The sequence below is a fragment of the Myxine glutinosa genome, chromosome 6 (assembly GCF_964187855.1).
Source record: "Myxine glutinosa chromosome 6, kmMyxGlut1.1, whole genome shotgun sequence".
Lineage (NCBI taxonomy): Eukaryota > Metazoa > Chordata > Myxini > Myxiniformes > Myxinidae > Myxine > Myxine glutinosa.
The window spans coordinates 142463677-142481125 of NC_136266.1; the positions used below are offsets into that span (position 1 = coordinate 142463677).

The following is a 17449-nucleotide window of genomic DNA, read 5'->3' on the forward strand; positions in this document are numbered from 1 at the left end:
GTACTTTGTTTGTCCTTGTATATGTACCGTATGGTGTACAGCGTCATATGATCAAGCACCTGCTGAGGGACCGGTAGGTGTTTCCCTACTTCACTGAGGAACGCTCTAGCTTCAGGTGAAGTGGATGATATGTCGAAGATGGTTTTCTTCCCATGTCCAAAGAATGCTGCTGTTGTGTCTGAGCCGCTGTGGACGTGAAGAGGAACTATGATATCTGCTATTTCCTTCGGGCAGAAAGCTGTACAATCTATGAACTGCTTTTTGTACTTCATTGCGAGCACCCCTTCAGTTCTATGAGCAACATACGATGCCAATACAAGCACGTCCGTATCTTCTGCGTCGATGATAACAGGTGTTTCTATTCCAGCTTTACGTATTTGTGAGTAGATGAAGAACATGCATGTGTCTGCTTCTAACTGTTCACACTGGAAGTCTGTAACAGGCAAACCTGTCGATAGATTGACACATGTGGGCCCAACGCAGTAGACAAATTCAGTGTTAGAATAGTTTCGGTACAACACGCTGAACTCGTTTCTGAGAAAGATCTGTAGGTGCTGCTTGTTTGTTGCATTGTGGAAGAAGTCTTGAAATCCTTTGGCAGATGGGAATTTGTCCGACTGCTTGAAAAATACATTCTTGGAGCCATCTGAAAATCCAGAAGTGCTTTTTCGAAGCTTGCGTTCGCTATCCTTGACGGTCAGGGAAACATCATATCTGTCATTGACAAACACAACTTGTGATGCATATTTATGTCTGCTCATAATGACGGCGAACACCTTCGATGCGTAGTCTCCCCAGGTGTAGGAAATTCCATCAGCCTTTTCCCTGTCTTCTACCGATGGCGTAGACAAACGCCATATAAATCCCATGTCCAGGATCGCCGTGTACTTGTCTGGTGTTGGTTCCAACGCATGTAGCTTGAATTTTTCTACCAACTTAGATTTTTGCACTTTTTTCATGGTGCCGTTGATATTGAATATTGGCAGACATTCATCTGTGACTCGGTACGACATTATCTCTGACAAGGTGAAATTTTCGGTGTCATTTTCAGCAAGTGAGACAACTGCTGCCATCGCTCTGTTCTCCATTGCGTCTGACTTCATGATGCGCTCGCCAGTCTTGACTGAAGGTGGGTTGCTGAAGTTCCGTCTCAAATTCCTGTGAATGGTTGCATGGAAAGGTTTGTTGCTGCTGAACATTCTGTCTTCACAGAATGCCTTCAAGCATTTCTCGCCATCGGTGTGGACCGATTCAAAATCTTGAATGAGGTCATCAGAAGCTACCATTCCAGACTGTAGTGACTTCAAGACCTTGTTTTCTTCATTGAAAGGGTCACAGCCGAATTCAGTGATGCAGTTGTTAATATCTTGTACAGCTTGTTCGTCTTCCTTCATGCGAGTGGGAGCATTTTCACTGTGATGTCGTTTTGATTCTGATGTGCTGGCAAGATCATGCAGTGAGGATCGGACTCTATTAACATTGTTAGCATTTCGGGAATGTGACAGCAGCATCTTTTCGTTCTTCAAAATTTTGAGCCAGCCAGCTTTCATCTTTGAACCCTTGTTCATTGTCATCTCGATCCAGAGATCCAATGGCAAACATGAGTAAGGCTTTCCCGACATGGATTGAGCAAATAAGCCATCTCGCATGTATTGTGCTACATCCTCTGGGAGGGATTCCATTTCCAGCCAATACTCAACCAACCACCGTCCATATTTATCGTTGTCATAAATCTGGATCCATGGTAGCATTAAACGTAATGTCGACTTGAATTGTTCCCAGTTCTGGATTCTCAACGCATGCAGATTCATCATCAATATTTCAGTCATCTCCATAAATGTGATCCAGTACTTTGCCATTGAACCACCGGACTCCTCAATTCTATTGAACTCATCTGCCACCAATGAAATAACCTCTTGGTTGGCTTCCAGAAGTGCATAACATTCCTGCCGTTCTTCTGCTGTTGAGGAAGGATTCCGCAGGACAGTCAAGTGAGCTTCAAGTTCATCTGAGATGCTTCCCCCATTCTGTAGTGACTGTTGTATGATTCTTCTCAGCAGAGTTTCATACATCAATCGGAGACATCGTATGCTCCTCTTGTAGTGTTTGCCCCGTAATGCCTGGTCCACAGACCCTTCTGCAATAACATCTGCCGCAACGAGGATGTCAGACAAGCCAGACCCGTGAAAACGCTTATTCATGGCAGAAATGTAAGACATGTGAATATGAAATGGGCCCATAGAAGGCAACACGACACTGAATTTATCAGGGTGTTCGTATCTCATTTGCACTATCAAGGCATACACTGGTTGATCTCCTACCAACTGGATGAAGGGCATGTTCTTTTTGCCTGCTGCATCAAACATCCGGCACATTATTTCGTGCACTACAGATTTTACAGGAGGATTTGGAAAAGTCAAGAAGTAATACGGCTTGCTTTTGACAACATGCGGCTGAACTGTTGACTGGAAACCTGCAAATCCCCCAACTGTTTGACTGCATGGTGCAGGTGGTGTATGAGTCTCATCTAGACGTGCTTGACGTGTCATGGCATGAATGAGTCCTCGCTGCCTCTGGACTTTAGTATCTGAAGGAGTAATGTCAACACCTGTTCGCATACTTGGAGCTCCACGCTGGACAGTCTTGTAAGGATGGACTTTATGCTGATCGATGCAAAGATGCTTCATTTCTTTAGACTTGGGAATTGTTAATTCTGGGGCCGATTCCTCTGGAGCATGAACCAAATCAAGTGGCTGGACAAACATAACATTTGTACGGTGTGAAGTGTTCGCGCCAGTTAGCGTGTCCTCAGAAAAGTCATCATTGTCCATTACTGCTGTCCCTGGCATACCCAGTGCAAGCTCCTCTGGACATGCTTTGTTCTGCTCAATATCGTACTTGGCCCAAGCATCATAGAGATGTAGCACGTCTTTGTAGCTGATCCCAATTGAGAATTTTTTCAATAACTCGACAAGTTCCCGGCTTCTGGTTAGTCCGTGTATCATAACAGACAACCTTGTTCCAAATGAAGTTCGTTTGCCTGTCATATATGAAGAGAGCAAGGCAGTCAAAGCGATAACTGCAGAGTCGTCATCCTCCATATCAAGGTCACGCTGAGGTTTTGAAGACTTTAGACGGGAAATGAGCTGTTTCAGTAGGCTGCTTGTTTCATCCTCATTGAGTAAATCGTCAATGTGAGGTGGCCAGATCATTGGCGATACTTTTGCTGCTTCAGCTCTAATTCGTTGCGCTACAATTGAGACGAGTTGGTCATCAGTTGCACCTAGGCAATTTACAGCAGCTTCTATGTATGTTCCACCAGCTGACGTGTCAAAAACCATTGAGCTCTTGTTTTTTGTAACTCTTTCGTGGAAACCAATTTGGTCGCTGAATTCCGTTTGGAGCATAGATTTTATTGTGCTAGACTTCACAGTGTTCACAGTCATGCCAAAGTTCACCAGCATTTGCGTGTAGTCTTGTAGAAGGCTCTGTAGTGTTCGGAGTTCATGTCTTTCAAAAATTACAGTGCGCACATGTTTGAAAAACATTTGACGTACTTCTGCCAGTCGTACATTGTGCATGTGCAAATGTTGATCATTATAATCATGGACTTTGATGTATTTCGTCCAACATGACCGATGGTAGCCGATCTCTGTGGCAAATGGATCTGACGTGGAATCAATCAGTGTCAAAATGCGATCCCGCATATTCTCGTCGTCCAGATGGACTGTGTGACCTTTGAAGACATGCCATGCATCCATTTGTTGCATGATGTGCCACTTGTCCCGTCCAGGGTGTTTCAGGTCTTCTCCCTTCATACACCAAATACACAAATGTTTGTCTTGTATAATACCGGTTTGTGATCGTGATTGTCTCTGAGCGCAAGATGGTCCAGGTGCTTCGTCAGCTACATCATCGCTGCGAGAGATTTCTGTTTCAAAACATTTCTTTTGTCGCTTTAGTGCCTGCTCCAATTTATAGTTACTGGCCAGTTGAACTTTACACAGTTTGTGGAAATATATTCCAGCTGGTCCATTGTGCCATGGCACTGCATCAAAGACTTGACCGTATTTGTCCAATCCTCTCCATCGTTCTGCTTGTTGTTGGAGATGCTGCCAGGCTTCTGGGCTTAAGCTACTCTTTTCCTCATCACAATGCTTATGACAGAGGATACACTCACTGGAGCTTGATAGTCCTGGAGGCTGGTCCTCATCTTCACTCTTTCTCTTCTTTCCTTGAATGGGTGGTGTCGCCATGGTATACTCTGCAATGAAAAATAAAACCTATTACTTACTGTACATACCGTACATCAGACAGCATGATATGAATGATGTTAATACTTAACTGAACTTAAATATTGAACAGGACAGATCTTTATCTCTTAAAGAAAGGGACTTAACTAATATTTTAACTATTATTAGTTGAATATACTTAACTGTAATGCCTTGATCCATTGTCCACCCTGGTACTCCCTGGAAATTAATACTAACAACTACCTGTGAACAAATACCTGTGAAACTTAATCAAACCATCTTGTAGATAAGGCAGCAATCTTGGTTCGTTACCTGCTCAAAAAGTCATTCATAGTAACAATAAGGTTATAAATGAAAACACTAGTCATGTAAAACTGTATTTAGACGCCAGCGATGAATCTATGGTATGCACAATTATGAACATATACAATACATGGTTTTTTGCAGCGGCCATCTTGGATTTTGGTCAACATTAATCATTTAATATCATTTTAAGTCACAATATCACTTGACTGATGTAAGATGCAAGATCTGGGCCCAGAAAAACCCACATATGGACACCCAATATGTATATGTAGCATTCACGTAGGCGGAAATATGCCCGATTTCGCGGTTTTGGCAGACATCTTGGATTTTGTCCTCTGGCCGAGTTAGCCCACATTTTAAAAAAAGATACCCAAGCTTATTTTTTTATATATATTTTTATCTTTCAAAATCAACCTTCAAACCTTGATCACGGGAAAATGGTCACGAACTCTATTGGGAGCTCCCCTACTATAGGGCCCAGAACAGAATCTTGAGGATCACTTCCATCGATGCTATGTGTGGGGGACCATTGTCCCTCATGTACCACTGAAATTTGGCGATCGGTAAGAAATACAGAGATAATGGCAAGCATTTGGCCAGAGATACCATCTGACACGAGCTTATGAATAAGATGACTGTACCACACTTTATCAAAGGCCTTAGAGATGCGGGATTTGACTTCTCCCCAGCCAAACCTTTGTACACTGGCACAACAGATGCCAGTTTCCAACATAATGGGAGTACAGACTGGTTAGGTTTGCTGCAAAAATCATCAAAGGTTGAGTTTTCTGCAAAAAATCAGTAAAAATATTGGCCTTGTCAACAGAAGAGTTTAAGTATTTCCAGATCATAGAAAATGACAGGTATGGATGATTTATTTAAGTTGAGATCACTGTTAGCAATTCTCCAGAAATCTCTGCGTCCAAAACACTGAGCTGGGATAGAATTATGGACAGACTCAGAATCCTTGAATGTTGGAAAAACAATGTTTATGTTTTATGTGTCACTTTGTCTTTTTGTGATTAACCCTTGGATGCAGTGATCGGGCCTCGGAGGCCCACAAGGTTTTTGCAAAAACTATGCTGTACAATTTTTTTGGGAATGAGCCTCATTTTCACCGACTTTCATGTTACACAAAATTCAGTATTTTGGAAATTTTGAATTCAGAATTTCAAATGCAATTCAAAAATTCTGAATTTTCGTTTTGGAAACGTTTACAAAATAATTTAAAATGAAAATCTGAAATGTCTTGCGTCAATAAGTATTCAACCCCTTTGCTCTGACACTCCAAATTGAGCTTAGGTGCATCCAATTTCCTTTGATCATCCTTGAGATGTCTCTACAACTTCATTGGAGTCCACCTGTGGCCAATTCTTTTGGACATGATTTAGAAAGAAACACACCTTTCTGTACAAGGCCCCACAGTTTACAACGTATGTCAGAGCAGAAACTCTAGCATGAAGTCCAAGGAACTGTCGGTAGAACTCTTCCTAGACCTGGCCATTTTAAACTCAGCAACAGGGAAAGAAGGATCTTGGTCAGAGAGGTAACCAAGAACCCAATGACTACTCTGACAAAACTAGAGTTCCTTGGCTGAGATGGGAGAACCTGCCGGAAGGCCAACAGTCTCTGCAGCACTTCACAAATCTAGGCTTTATGTGGGTGTGGCCAGACCCAAACAGAAGCTACTTCTGAGAAAAAGGCACATGACAGCACGCCTGGAGTTTGCAAAAAGGCACGTGAAAGACTCAGAGAGGATGAGGCAACATATTCTGTGGTCTGATGAGATGAAAACTGAACTATTTGGCCTGAATGAAAAGCACTACATCTGGTGGAAACAGAGCACAGCTCGTCCCCCATCGAACACCATCCCTACGGTGAAGCATTGTGGTGGCAGCATCATGCTATGGGGATTATTTTCAGCGGCAGGGACTGGGAGACTTGTAAGGATAGAGGGACCAATGAATGGATCCAAATACAGTCAAATCCTTGAGGAGAACAAAATTCAGAGTGCAAAAGACCTGAGACTGCAGTGAAGATTTACGTTCCAACAGGACAATGACTCCAAGCATACAGCCAAAGCAACACTGGAATGGCTTCAGAACAAGAACGTGAAAGTCTTTGAGTGACCCAGCCAAAGCCCAGACTTGAATAGCATTGACCACTTACTTACTTAATTATCTTCTACGTCCTAATGGGACAAAAGGCTGCAAATCCCATTGAGAATCTGTGGAAAGACTTGAAGTTTGCTGTTCACCAACGCTCTCCATCCAACTTGAGAGATCTTGAGCAAATCTGCAAGGAATAAAGGGAGAAACTCCCCAAATCCAGATGTGCAAAGCTGATGCAGACATACCCAAGAAGACTGGAAGCTGTAATCGCTGCCAAAGGTGATTCTACAAAGTATTGACTCAGGGAGTTGAATACTTGTGTAAATTAGATATTTCTGTGCTTCAGTTTTAATTATTTTGTAAAAATTAAAATATATATATTCCACTTCGACATTATGGGGATTGACAACAAAACATCTACAATAAAAGGTGTTCTACCAAGTTCATAGAACACCTTATATTGTAGATGTGTAGATCAGTAACAAAAAATATTTCAATTTAATCCATTTTAAATTTCAGGCTGTAACACAACAAAATGTGAAAAAGTCAAAGGGTGTGAATACTTTCTGAAGGCACTGTATGCCATAATGAGAGGTAAACACACTCGCGTCTAAATCGTTTAGTCTGGATTTGAATCTCGAACCAGCCATAAACTGTCATCCCGGTGTTTCACAGGTGATCCAATGTGTGTACAGTCCCTCGGAATGGGATATACTGGGAACCAAAATTGGCAGTCATAATGGGGGGGGCTAATGGTGGGAGGGGGTTGGAGGCAGACAGTGGAGAGTAAAACAGGGGGGTAGTTGTGTATATCTGGGGTCCGGTTAGTCATGTCATCCCAGTAGGCCTCAGTACTACCAAACATGGCTCGCCGAATGGGGGATTTATGGTAAAAAAAACAAGTTATTAGCTTTCATATAGGGGAAGGGTAACCTATTTAATCGATTTAACTGGTCATGAACAAACCTTTCAAGGATAGCGTAAGCCCCATGGGGAGTAGAATAGGACAGGGCCAGTGGAGGTTTTGGAAGGGGAAAAGGGATAGTTGTGTTTTTTGTCTTGAGAACAGTGTGTGCATAGTACGCATATCCCCCTTGCACTTGACACTTGTAAAGAATATGTTACCAATGGTCGGTGTTGGCTGTCTTTTCTTTTTTTGATTATACTTTTTCTGCAAAATATCCAAATCACCTCTGGATAAATATTGTGTTGTGTAACCAAACAGGACTGGATAATGTACAGCACAAGCTCCTTGCCGTCTTCACTCTCCGGTACAATCTGTTATTGCAGTAAATTCAGCATTTGTTTCTTCATACAGATAGCTGTGTGTTTCTGTGTTCCAATTCCAATTCGAAGCTGTATGCTCACCATCATTGCCTCATACCTCTATTCTTTTGCATGTGGGACCAACTTCCTGTGTGTCTATTGTCTCATGGCCCTCACTCCTGCCCTTCAACAGTGCTGCACTTTGTCACCTCATTCTTTCTTTCTTTCTCTCTCTCTCTCTCTCTCTCTCTCTCTCTCTCTCTCTCTCTCTCTCTCTCTAATTCCCTCCTTTGACTCCCTATCACTCTGTGAACCTGCGGACATCTCTTTAGCTCTTACTGAGCCTATATTTTAGTCTCAAAAAAACGTTATACATTTTCCAATCTGACATCACTGATGCCATGTTGATGCAAATTAAGCATTTGTTCAAATTATCGCGCACGCTCCAACTGTCCTCTCCCTTCTTCAACTCCGAGCTCAACTGTGCACGTACACACAACATTTGTATTTTGACATCCTGACTGTGGGTGCAGAGTCAAGCTCGCCTGCAAGTAGTTCCACCAAACACAAGTAAATATTAATAAGTAATAGCCGGCGAAGCCGGTGTTGTCAATAAACGCGTACGTATTATGTCGAAAACCAGATTATGCCTTGGCTTGAGAATTCCGAAGCTCAATGGAGGCCGCCATCTTGCGGATGTGGAAGTATGCATAACAAATTGAAAAACGTTCAATAGGAGTTTCTTTCACCCGTCTTTGTTTGATTCACAATCGTATGCACCTCCAATTTATTATTAAAATACTTTAAGACCAACCTCGGCCCGCACGGGCCTGGTTATCTTCAACGAAAAGCGTCACCAAACACCGGAACCAATGAGATTCGAGCATTTGAAAAAATATTTCTAAAACCAAATCACGCAATGGAGGCCGCCATCGACCGGATGAGGAAGTTTGCATAAAACAATTGCGAAAAAGTTCAATAGGAGTTTGTTTCACCCGTCTTTCTTTGATTCACAATCTAATGCACCTCTAATTTGTAATTAAAATACGTTAAGACCAACCTCGTTATCTTCAACGAAAATCGTCACCAAACACCGGAACCAATGAGATTCCAGCATTTGAAAAATATTTTAAAAAAGCTTATTACGCGTTTCGGACGCTGAAAACGGCATCAAATATTCTAAAATTGATGAAGAATTATTTTTTAGAAATCTCGCGGCTGTAGGGGATAGTTTTTCACGGCCAGAAATACGGTATAAGCGGTTTAAATAAAGAAAGAAAGCTCGGTTTGATTAACGACAGTCACACATTGCCGTTGCAACGGCGCTATCGTCTGATCTGTCGGCACTGATCTTACTGCAAGCTAACTTCTTCTGGTGGAGGAAGCCGCAGTGCCCGGAGAGAACCAGCCCTGACAGCGACTGAAGTTAGAAGACTACACACATACTGTGAAAACGTATGTTAAGCCCAGTTAAAATTTCTTAAAATAGGCCTTAAGCTAGCACATCGTATAGTTACTTCCTTAAGCTTCTTGTGACATTTATTGTATGTAGGTATTGCTATTGGGGAGGACTGTCTGCTCTTCTCTTTTACCAAGTCTTACCAGGTACGGTACCTCCACCGACCTACTATCAACTACCTAACCTACTGATGCCATCGTGATGGGTAAAATAGTGGCAAGAGGCTTTGGCTTCGCCGGCTCATTGCGGCTTTGCAGTCGGGTACTAATAAAAAGTAATCAAAACAATATCTACTTCGACTAACAGCAGTGGTTGACTTGTTGAGCATCCCCATCTGAACCCATGACTCACGAGGCTGAGAACACAGGTTAAAATCCCACATACTGTATGTCTTTATAATTCATATAAAAATACACTGTCTTCTAATGTCCTCATCCTGTATGTAATTTGTGCACAAGCTTCTCCTTAGATAAATGTAAAATAATAAGATAGTTCAGAGAACACCTTATCTAAAGCAGTGTTCAAGTATATAATTCAATTGAAATAAAATAATGATTTTAAAGGTTGTATTAAAAAAATTCCGGATGTTTACCACCATTGATACAGTGTCTTTTACACCACTTTATTTAACATGTCCAACTCTGCAAAAGTGGAGGTTTGTGGAAGTTCCAAGAAGCCACCTCCTCCTTCGACGTATCACAACAGAGATAACGCCACCCGGTTCTCATTCCTTTTCCCCGTCTCTGATTGAATCTGGTGTGAGGTGCCTTAAATTTCTTTAGAATTATTTTATCTCATTGTACATCGTTATTTATTGAATTTCTCTTCCTTCCAAACCCATCGTCAAAATTCCCCACTGTCAGATTTCATCTTCCCTGTTTTGTTTGTTTCGGGAAATAAACCCCGTTTGTTTTAAAAGAGCTAAGGTTCTCGTGTCTCTCCTCACAAATCCGTCAATAAATCAAAGAAGTCTGAGGGAGTTAAAGCCAGTTCGGTCTATCCATTCGGTGGCCGATGTTAATCAGCCCTGAACACAATAGCATTATCTCACTCCTCTTTGTGCAGGTGCAATCGGGTCAAATTCAGACCCAAAGTACTGCTAAGCTACAGGTTCGTTTTCCGATTCACGTTCAAAATATAACATTCAACTAAAATCAAGTTGTTCCTCGATCATAAGCTGATATCTGCAGACGTACAGACGGACAGACCGACAGAAGTTAACCTATTGCTTAAACCCGCTTTTTGCTTTGCTTCCCGGTAATAATAATAACACCTAGAGTGACGTGATGGCACGCCATTGCAAATTCCCATGCTTCCCACCAAAAGCAGTTGAAAGATGGCAAAATATTCCACCAGGATTGATCCAATATCAAATTTTGAGTCAAAAATTTCATCCCCCATTTTGACCCCTGTGATCTCAAATCCCCACCGCTGGGGCATCAACTGAAGGTCAAATCCCCAAAAATCGTTAAATAGTTCATGTGGCCCCCAACGTTGATTGTATATACAGTACAATGTTTCATTTTAAAATGTTTTTAAAATGTGGCCGAAATAGCATTTTTTGGTATTTGACCTTTTGACCCTGGCACAGGGGTGGGGCCAAAAATGCCACTGCAGTTGTAACTTCGTACTATGTGTTGATCATAACTACGAAGTTTGGTGAATTTTTGCCAAACCATTTTAGGAAGTGATGGCAAGACGGATAGACAGACAAACAGACAGAGCTGATTTCAATATGCCCACGTTTATTATAAAAAGCATGGGGAAAACTAGAACAGTGATCGGTAGAGCGCATGTCTCCACCAGACTGAACAGCTTACATTTTGTATTCTAATGATAGGCCTAATCTGCAGCTGAATCTTAACAAAAATCTAATCAACTCTTCCTTGTCACACACTGAACCTGTCCACCAAGTTTCGGCCAAATCCATCCATAACTTTTTCTGATACTGTGTTATATATCGTTTTAGCCCTTTCACTCAATGGTGAAGAATGACTAAAATAATTTTAGTATCCAGATCTTCACCAAAATCTAATCATATCTTCCTTGTCATACACTCAACCTGTCCACCAAAGTTCGTCCAAAGCCGTTCACAACTTTTTGAGATATTCTGCTCACAGACAAACAGACAGGGGTGAAAACATAATATCTGTCCATCTTCGGTGACTGAGTTATAATAATCAGGGGTGTAGTGCTGCCAGAGCGCACCGGCGTGCCGCTCCTGCACCTCAACGCATTTGAGGCTGAGCTGCAACAGTAAAAAAAATATAATTCAAAAGACCCCCATGGTAATCAATTAATCATTTTCAACCTTACATTTGTTACTATTATTTATTTACCCACTTTTTGGTTGTTATGAGGCATTTCGCTCCATTAAAAAAACAAAAAACATACCATCTTCAAAATGTAGTCCCTCCACAATTACCATGTCCATCTCTCATTACACCCTCATTAGCCCTCACTTGATGTTCCTTCTTCCTTCCTTCCTTCATTCATCCTTCACTCACCCTAGGGAAGCTGACAGCATGTGATCATTTCAGCAATGTACAGTATGAGTGTGAAGATGCACACCTTGACCAAGCGTACACACCACCTTTTTCCTCCTCTCCTTTGAAATTTTCACACCGAAGTTGGATGGGGGTTATGTTTTCACCAACAAAAAGTTGTGGACGGATTCGGACAAATTTGGTGGAGGTTGGGTTTGGGACAAGGACAAATGATTAGATTTGTTGAAGATACAGATCCGTATTCGGATAATATAATTTTTTTAAGTGATTCTTTACCATTGAGAGATAGGGCAAGAAACTATATATAGCACAATATCTCAAAAAGTTGTGGACAGATTTAGTTGAAACTTGGTGGACAGGTTGAGTATGCGGCGAGGAAGATTTGATTCCAGTTTGGTGAATATTCAAATCTGGATCCGGATCAGATCATTTTTTGAGTGATTCTTCACCATCGAGTGATAGGGCCAAAAAACGATGTATAGCACGATATTTCAAAAAGTTGTGGACGACTTATGACAAAACTTTGTGAATGAGTTGGGTAAATGACAAGAACAAGCCGATTAGATTTTGGTTCAGGTCTGGATCCAGATTTGACCTATCAGTGGGATACAAAACGTAAACTTTTCAGCCTGGCGGAGGTATGCTCCCTACCGAGTACCGTTCTAGTGTTTTCTGTGATCAGCGTGACCAGGGTAGTGTTCATCTTGCAAGGGCCTTGGTATCGCCTTCCAAGCCAGTACTGTATCAACCACTTTACAAGCCATTCGCCAGGTGATTCGGCAAGAGGAGCGAGCAATTAATAGAGGTGCCTCGTTGTGTGAGGAAAAATGGCCGCCATATTCTGATTCAAAAAGATACTACAAGCAATAAAATGTTCAGAGGCATACCCGTTACATTTACACATACAGTACTGTGTATAAATGTGCATTTCATACTTTCATTCTTTTCACTCTACTTTTCATCCTAACTCTTCAAGATCTGCAAACATGCAAAACCCCTTCCACACCTGCCCACCCCCCAAAATGCATCGTGGTAGGGTCCAAAGACAAAGCTTGGCAGGAGCTCGTACTCTGTACTCGCTGCGAACACAATAAATAAATTTGTGAAGGTGTCACAAGAGGATCGAGTAAAACTGAAAACGACGTCTGGACACCATTGCTCGAGTACCACCACAGCATTGTTTCCATGGATACCGACATGTAATGAAGCCCTGTCGAGCAATCCGTTCCGTTGGCGTGCTTGTTTGAGCGCTTTGAATCAAGCAAGCCGCTTGGCAATCGATACGGGATAGCAAGCTGCCAGAAATGTTAGTGTGTGTGTGTATATATATATATATACACACACACACATACATAATTACAAAACACACCTGGTCGCAAGTGTGCCTCACTGACCAGGTCCTCAGTCGAGGTCCTCAGCATCATCCCGTTTCGGCCCTTCAACCTCGATACAGTAAGCTAAGGTGGGCCAGCAGGGGTACATACGCCTCCACATGCAGCAGCTACACCTGGATGCGTACGTACCCCACCCCAAGCCAGTGAGAACACAGACTACAACAACAAAATCGCCTCCACTTCCAGAATCCACAGCTCCTCACCCACTCACACACACACACACACACACACACACACACACACACACACACACACACACCAAAAAAAAAACCCACACCTAACCAACCGACCACCTACCCTTACAACATGCAGCACTCAACACACACACACACACACACACACACACACACACACACACACACACACACACACACACACACACACACACGTCTCTTCCACACTCAGTCACTACCTCTTTAGGCTGAAATGAACCACCACCCACAACCTCAACCTACACCGTTCGACGTGCCTCCATAAACTTCCTCGATATCCAAAATGAGCCTTTCAAGACAACCTGGGCCACCTTGTCTCACATCCTCCATCTTTCTGTCCCACACACTCCAAGCCGAGCAAGAAATGCAGAAAAGGAATTGTCAATATACCCTCTACACCCCATATACATATATATTTATTTATTTCAACTTTGAATTTTTTTTAACTGAAGGTAAAAGTTTTAAGAACAAACTCATGTATTTGTTATAACTGAAATATTTTAATTGTCTCACCCCCCCCCCCCCCCCCATTCTCCCAACCACAACGTAAATAGCCCCATCGTTTGGGCGTCTGTACAGTATTGATACAGATAAAGACTTCTTCTATTGAAGTTTTAAAGTTGTTTTTAAGAACAAAAATACATGTTCAAATATTGCGTAATAAATCCCACAAACCACTGCAGTTTAATGATGGCGGCACCCAGAAATGAAGGCCGGTCTTGTGTCGGTGGGAAACTTATCACATGTACTAAATAAATAAATACACATAATAAAAACTTCTCTTCATTCCTTAAAATACATCGTTTTGTCGCAAAATGGTGGTTGGAGATTAAATTGGTCTTTTTCTTTAAAAGGAATTCTTAATTGAGAGTTATTTATGCTTTTGTTTATCATGGTAGCATGTGTGTATTTGATTTATTCCTCATTTTGAGCACTCAAATGGTGTCGTTTTAAAACTTGCTGTGATGTCGATTCGATCTGGCGATGACGTCACGCCCGACACATTTTTGCACGACTCCAACATCTCAAAATTTGCCAATAATAACACGCATGGAAGCGAGTATCTTCCTGAAAATACTGGAGTGAGTTATGAAACGAATAAATAAGTAAGGATGTCAAAACGTTGCTGACAGAGGAGCAAATGCCTGGCTTAATCAGCCGAAGCCCCCTTGGAGGGTGAAAACGATGAAGAAGAGTACACGCCAGGGAATACGCCAGATGTACGATGACGATGTACAATGACGTCACAATGGCAAATCGAGTGTCATAAAGAATTGTGTGAAGCTGAGTGCACCTTTTATTAACCCTTCAAATTGACATTTTCTTCCAAAATGCAAATAACAGGTAAAACAATAGAACAATTTGGAAGAAGTATAGTTAGTGTTTTGTTAATATACGCCATTCATAACTGTGTGTGCGTGCCATACGTAAAGCTCAAAACGAAAGCAACAATGGATAATAATAATAATAATAATAATAATAATAATAATTTTTAAAAAACTTTTGTACACCGCACCTTTCATATTCCATCTCCAGGCGCTGCATGACGTCATTTCCTATTCCTTCTCCAGGTGCTGCATGACGTCATTGACGGGCACCGAAGGGGGCCCGGAAATGACGCACGCTTAAAGGGAGTACTCAATTTTCACTCTGGTTTCTTGTTTTCTTGTTTGTTTGTTTTCTTGTTTTCTTGTTTGTCCAGGCGATATCTCGGCCATCCTTTGAGCTAGGAAGCTGAAATTTCGGCACAATAGTGAGCAAGTCCTTTGTCAAAAACGGTATTTTTGGTTTTTTGATTAATCAATTTATTGATAAGTTATTTAATTATTAGCGATGAATTAAGTACTTATACGTTTCCTTTCTCATCTGGGCATTATCTCAGGCGCCCTTTGAATTAGGAAGATGATATTTGGACATGACAATGACCATGTGATTTGGCTGTCAAGGCTTTTTTTTGATTTATTGATTAATCAATTTATCGATTTATTATTTATTTATTTATCAATTAATTATTTGATTCTTTCGATTAATGACATTTAATTAATTTTCAAAAAGTTACTGTTTCGGATGAAGCACTGGTGGTTTAGGAATGCTATTAGCCAATTGACTAAGAAAATATTTTATGATCATTGTTTATTGATTTTAATATCGCAATTAATCGATCAAGTATTGTACACCTCTCCATCCCAATACAGTCTCTATGTGCTGCACGGTGGCATTGCACCCAAGGTGCCCCGGCAATGCTGCGCTGGAGGATATTTCTTTATTTGGCATGGGGCGGTGTACTTTGAATGTATCTGTACTTGTTAAAGTTCTTTTTTTAGTTTTAGGGATAAAGATGAAGATTTTAGGGATGAGGGTGAAGCCGCAGATTGTGCAGTTTTATACCGCGAACATTGCGTCATATTCATGCATCCCAGAAAGACAGGTGACACCTGCTCGCGAAAGATGACGAGACCCACCTAATCCATGCAATGACCCGGATATGGTGCGCCCAGTTTAAAACGAAGGTGAACGCACCTGCCCAGGCATCTTGCATCGTTCGGACGCCACTACAGGTACAGGTGTGTACTGTAAGTATCGGTACCTGCGTCCGAGTCGTACGTCGATCCGCTGAGACACGTCCCACGTCCGTTGATCAGCGCCAGGATCGGGCTCTTGTCCTCCAGGGGAGGCAAGCAGCGGAGTCCCGAACCGCAGCGCTCCGTGTAGATACCGCACGGCTCCCCGCGGGCGCGGGCGCACGTCCAGCAGCAGCCGCAGCCCGGCTCCCGGATGAGCTCGCAGGCGCTCGGAGTGTGGCAGCGAGCGCGTTCCGTGGCGTCGCAAGCGGAGCAGCGAAAGGGCGACGCGGCCGCTGCCTCCCCCTCCTCGGTGTCGCCCACCGTCGGCGCCGGAGCGTCCGCATCCCGACTCGGATCGGACGCCGCGGCACCCGGGAAGGGCTTCGTCGAGTCGCGAGAAAACCTGAGCATCGAACCGAGGAGCAGACCCACGAAGAGGACTAAAACTCGGCACGCCATGCTCCAGGTACTACAAACTTGCCGGTGATCGGAGCGTCAGGCGACAGGGCGCACGTATACAGCAGGGGGTCTGCGGAGAGCACCGTTTGTGGCTCCTCTCGCTCATTTGGCGTGTGCACAGCTCGACTTCGACGTCTCTTTATAAGACCACTTGCCCTGCCCCCCCCCCCGCCCCCTCCCATTCGTACCCCCAAAGCATGGCGTCTCCTCCCACCGCGACTTGGAATTAAACGCGCACAGAGTGCTCGCTGTAACCGTGCGGCCAGGAGGGCAAATTCTTTTTACACGGTTCAACATGGTACCCAATGTGTTGAGACTTTTCCCTTTTTATTTTCTTCCACTGCAGTGTGTACATCATAACAACATTAGGACACAGCGTACTTGAACATGAATTACAAAGACATTGACAAACACTGGATAAATCAAAACAGTATACCAAACAGTATCATTCATTATATGGGGTATTAACTGAACCTAGAATTCCAACACCATGAGGCATGAGCTACAGTATGAACTTAAAAAAGAGGCAATTATGTACTTTCATGGAAGTCCACACATTCTTTATTAGATCCCACGTGGAGCTCAAAGCGGAGTTGAGCAATTGGTTCACCCTGTCTGCCCATCGGTCTATTTCCATGATTGGACATCTACTTGATTTCAATTGAATTGTGTGCGTATGTATATATATATATATATATATATATATATATATATATATATATATATATATATATATATATATATATATGTATATATATATATATGTATGTATATATATATATATATATATATATATATATATATATATATATATATTGTTGCGGTTTTGAGTTTTGGTAACAGTTTGTATAATAAAGGTTAAATTTCCCCCTCATAGTTAGTCACACAAGCAACATGTAGCCTTGCGATAGTGTAGTT

The 17449-nt window shown here is 42.3% G+C and overlaps 1 protein-coding gene across 1 annotated transcript in view; it reads right to left on the bottom strand.

Moving 5' to 3' along the window:
* The window catches only part of LOC137417944 (uncharacterized), a 57881-nt gene extending 41236 nt beyond the window's left edge, over nucleotides 1–16645 (bottom strand). Inside the window, exon 1 of the mRNA XM_078780627.1 lies at nucleotides 16096–16645. Within this exon, the coding sequence (XP_078636753.1) occupies nucleotides 16096–16531 (436 nt within the window). The 5' untranslated portion in view covers nucleotides 16532–16645. The remainder of the gene's footprint in view (nucleotides 1–16095) is intronic.
* Between the last annotated feature and the right edge of the window lie 804 nt (nucleotides 16646–17449).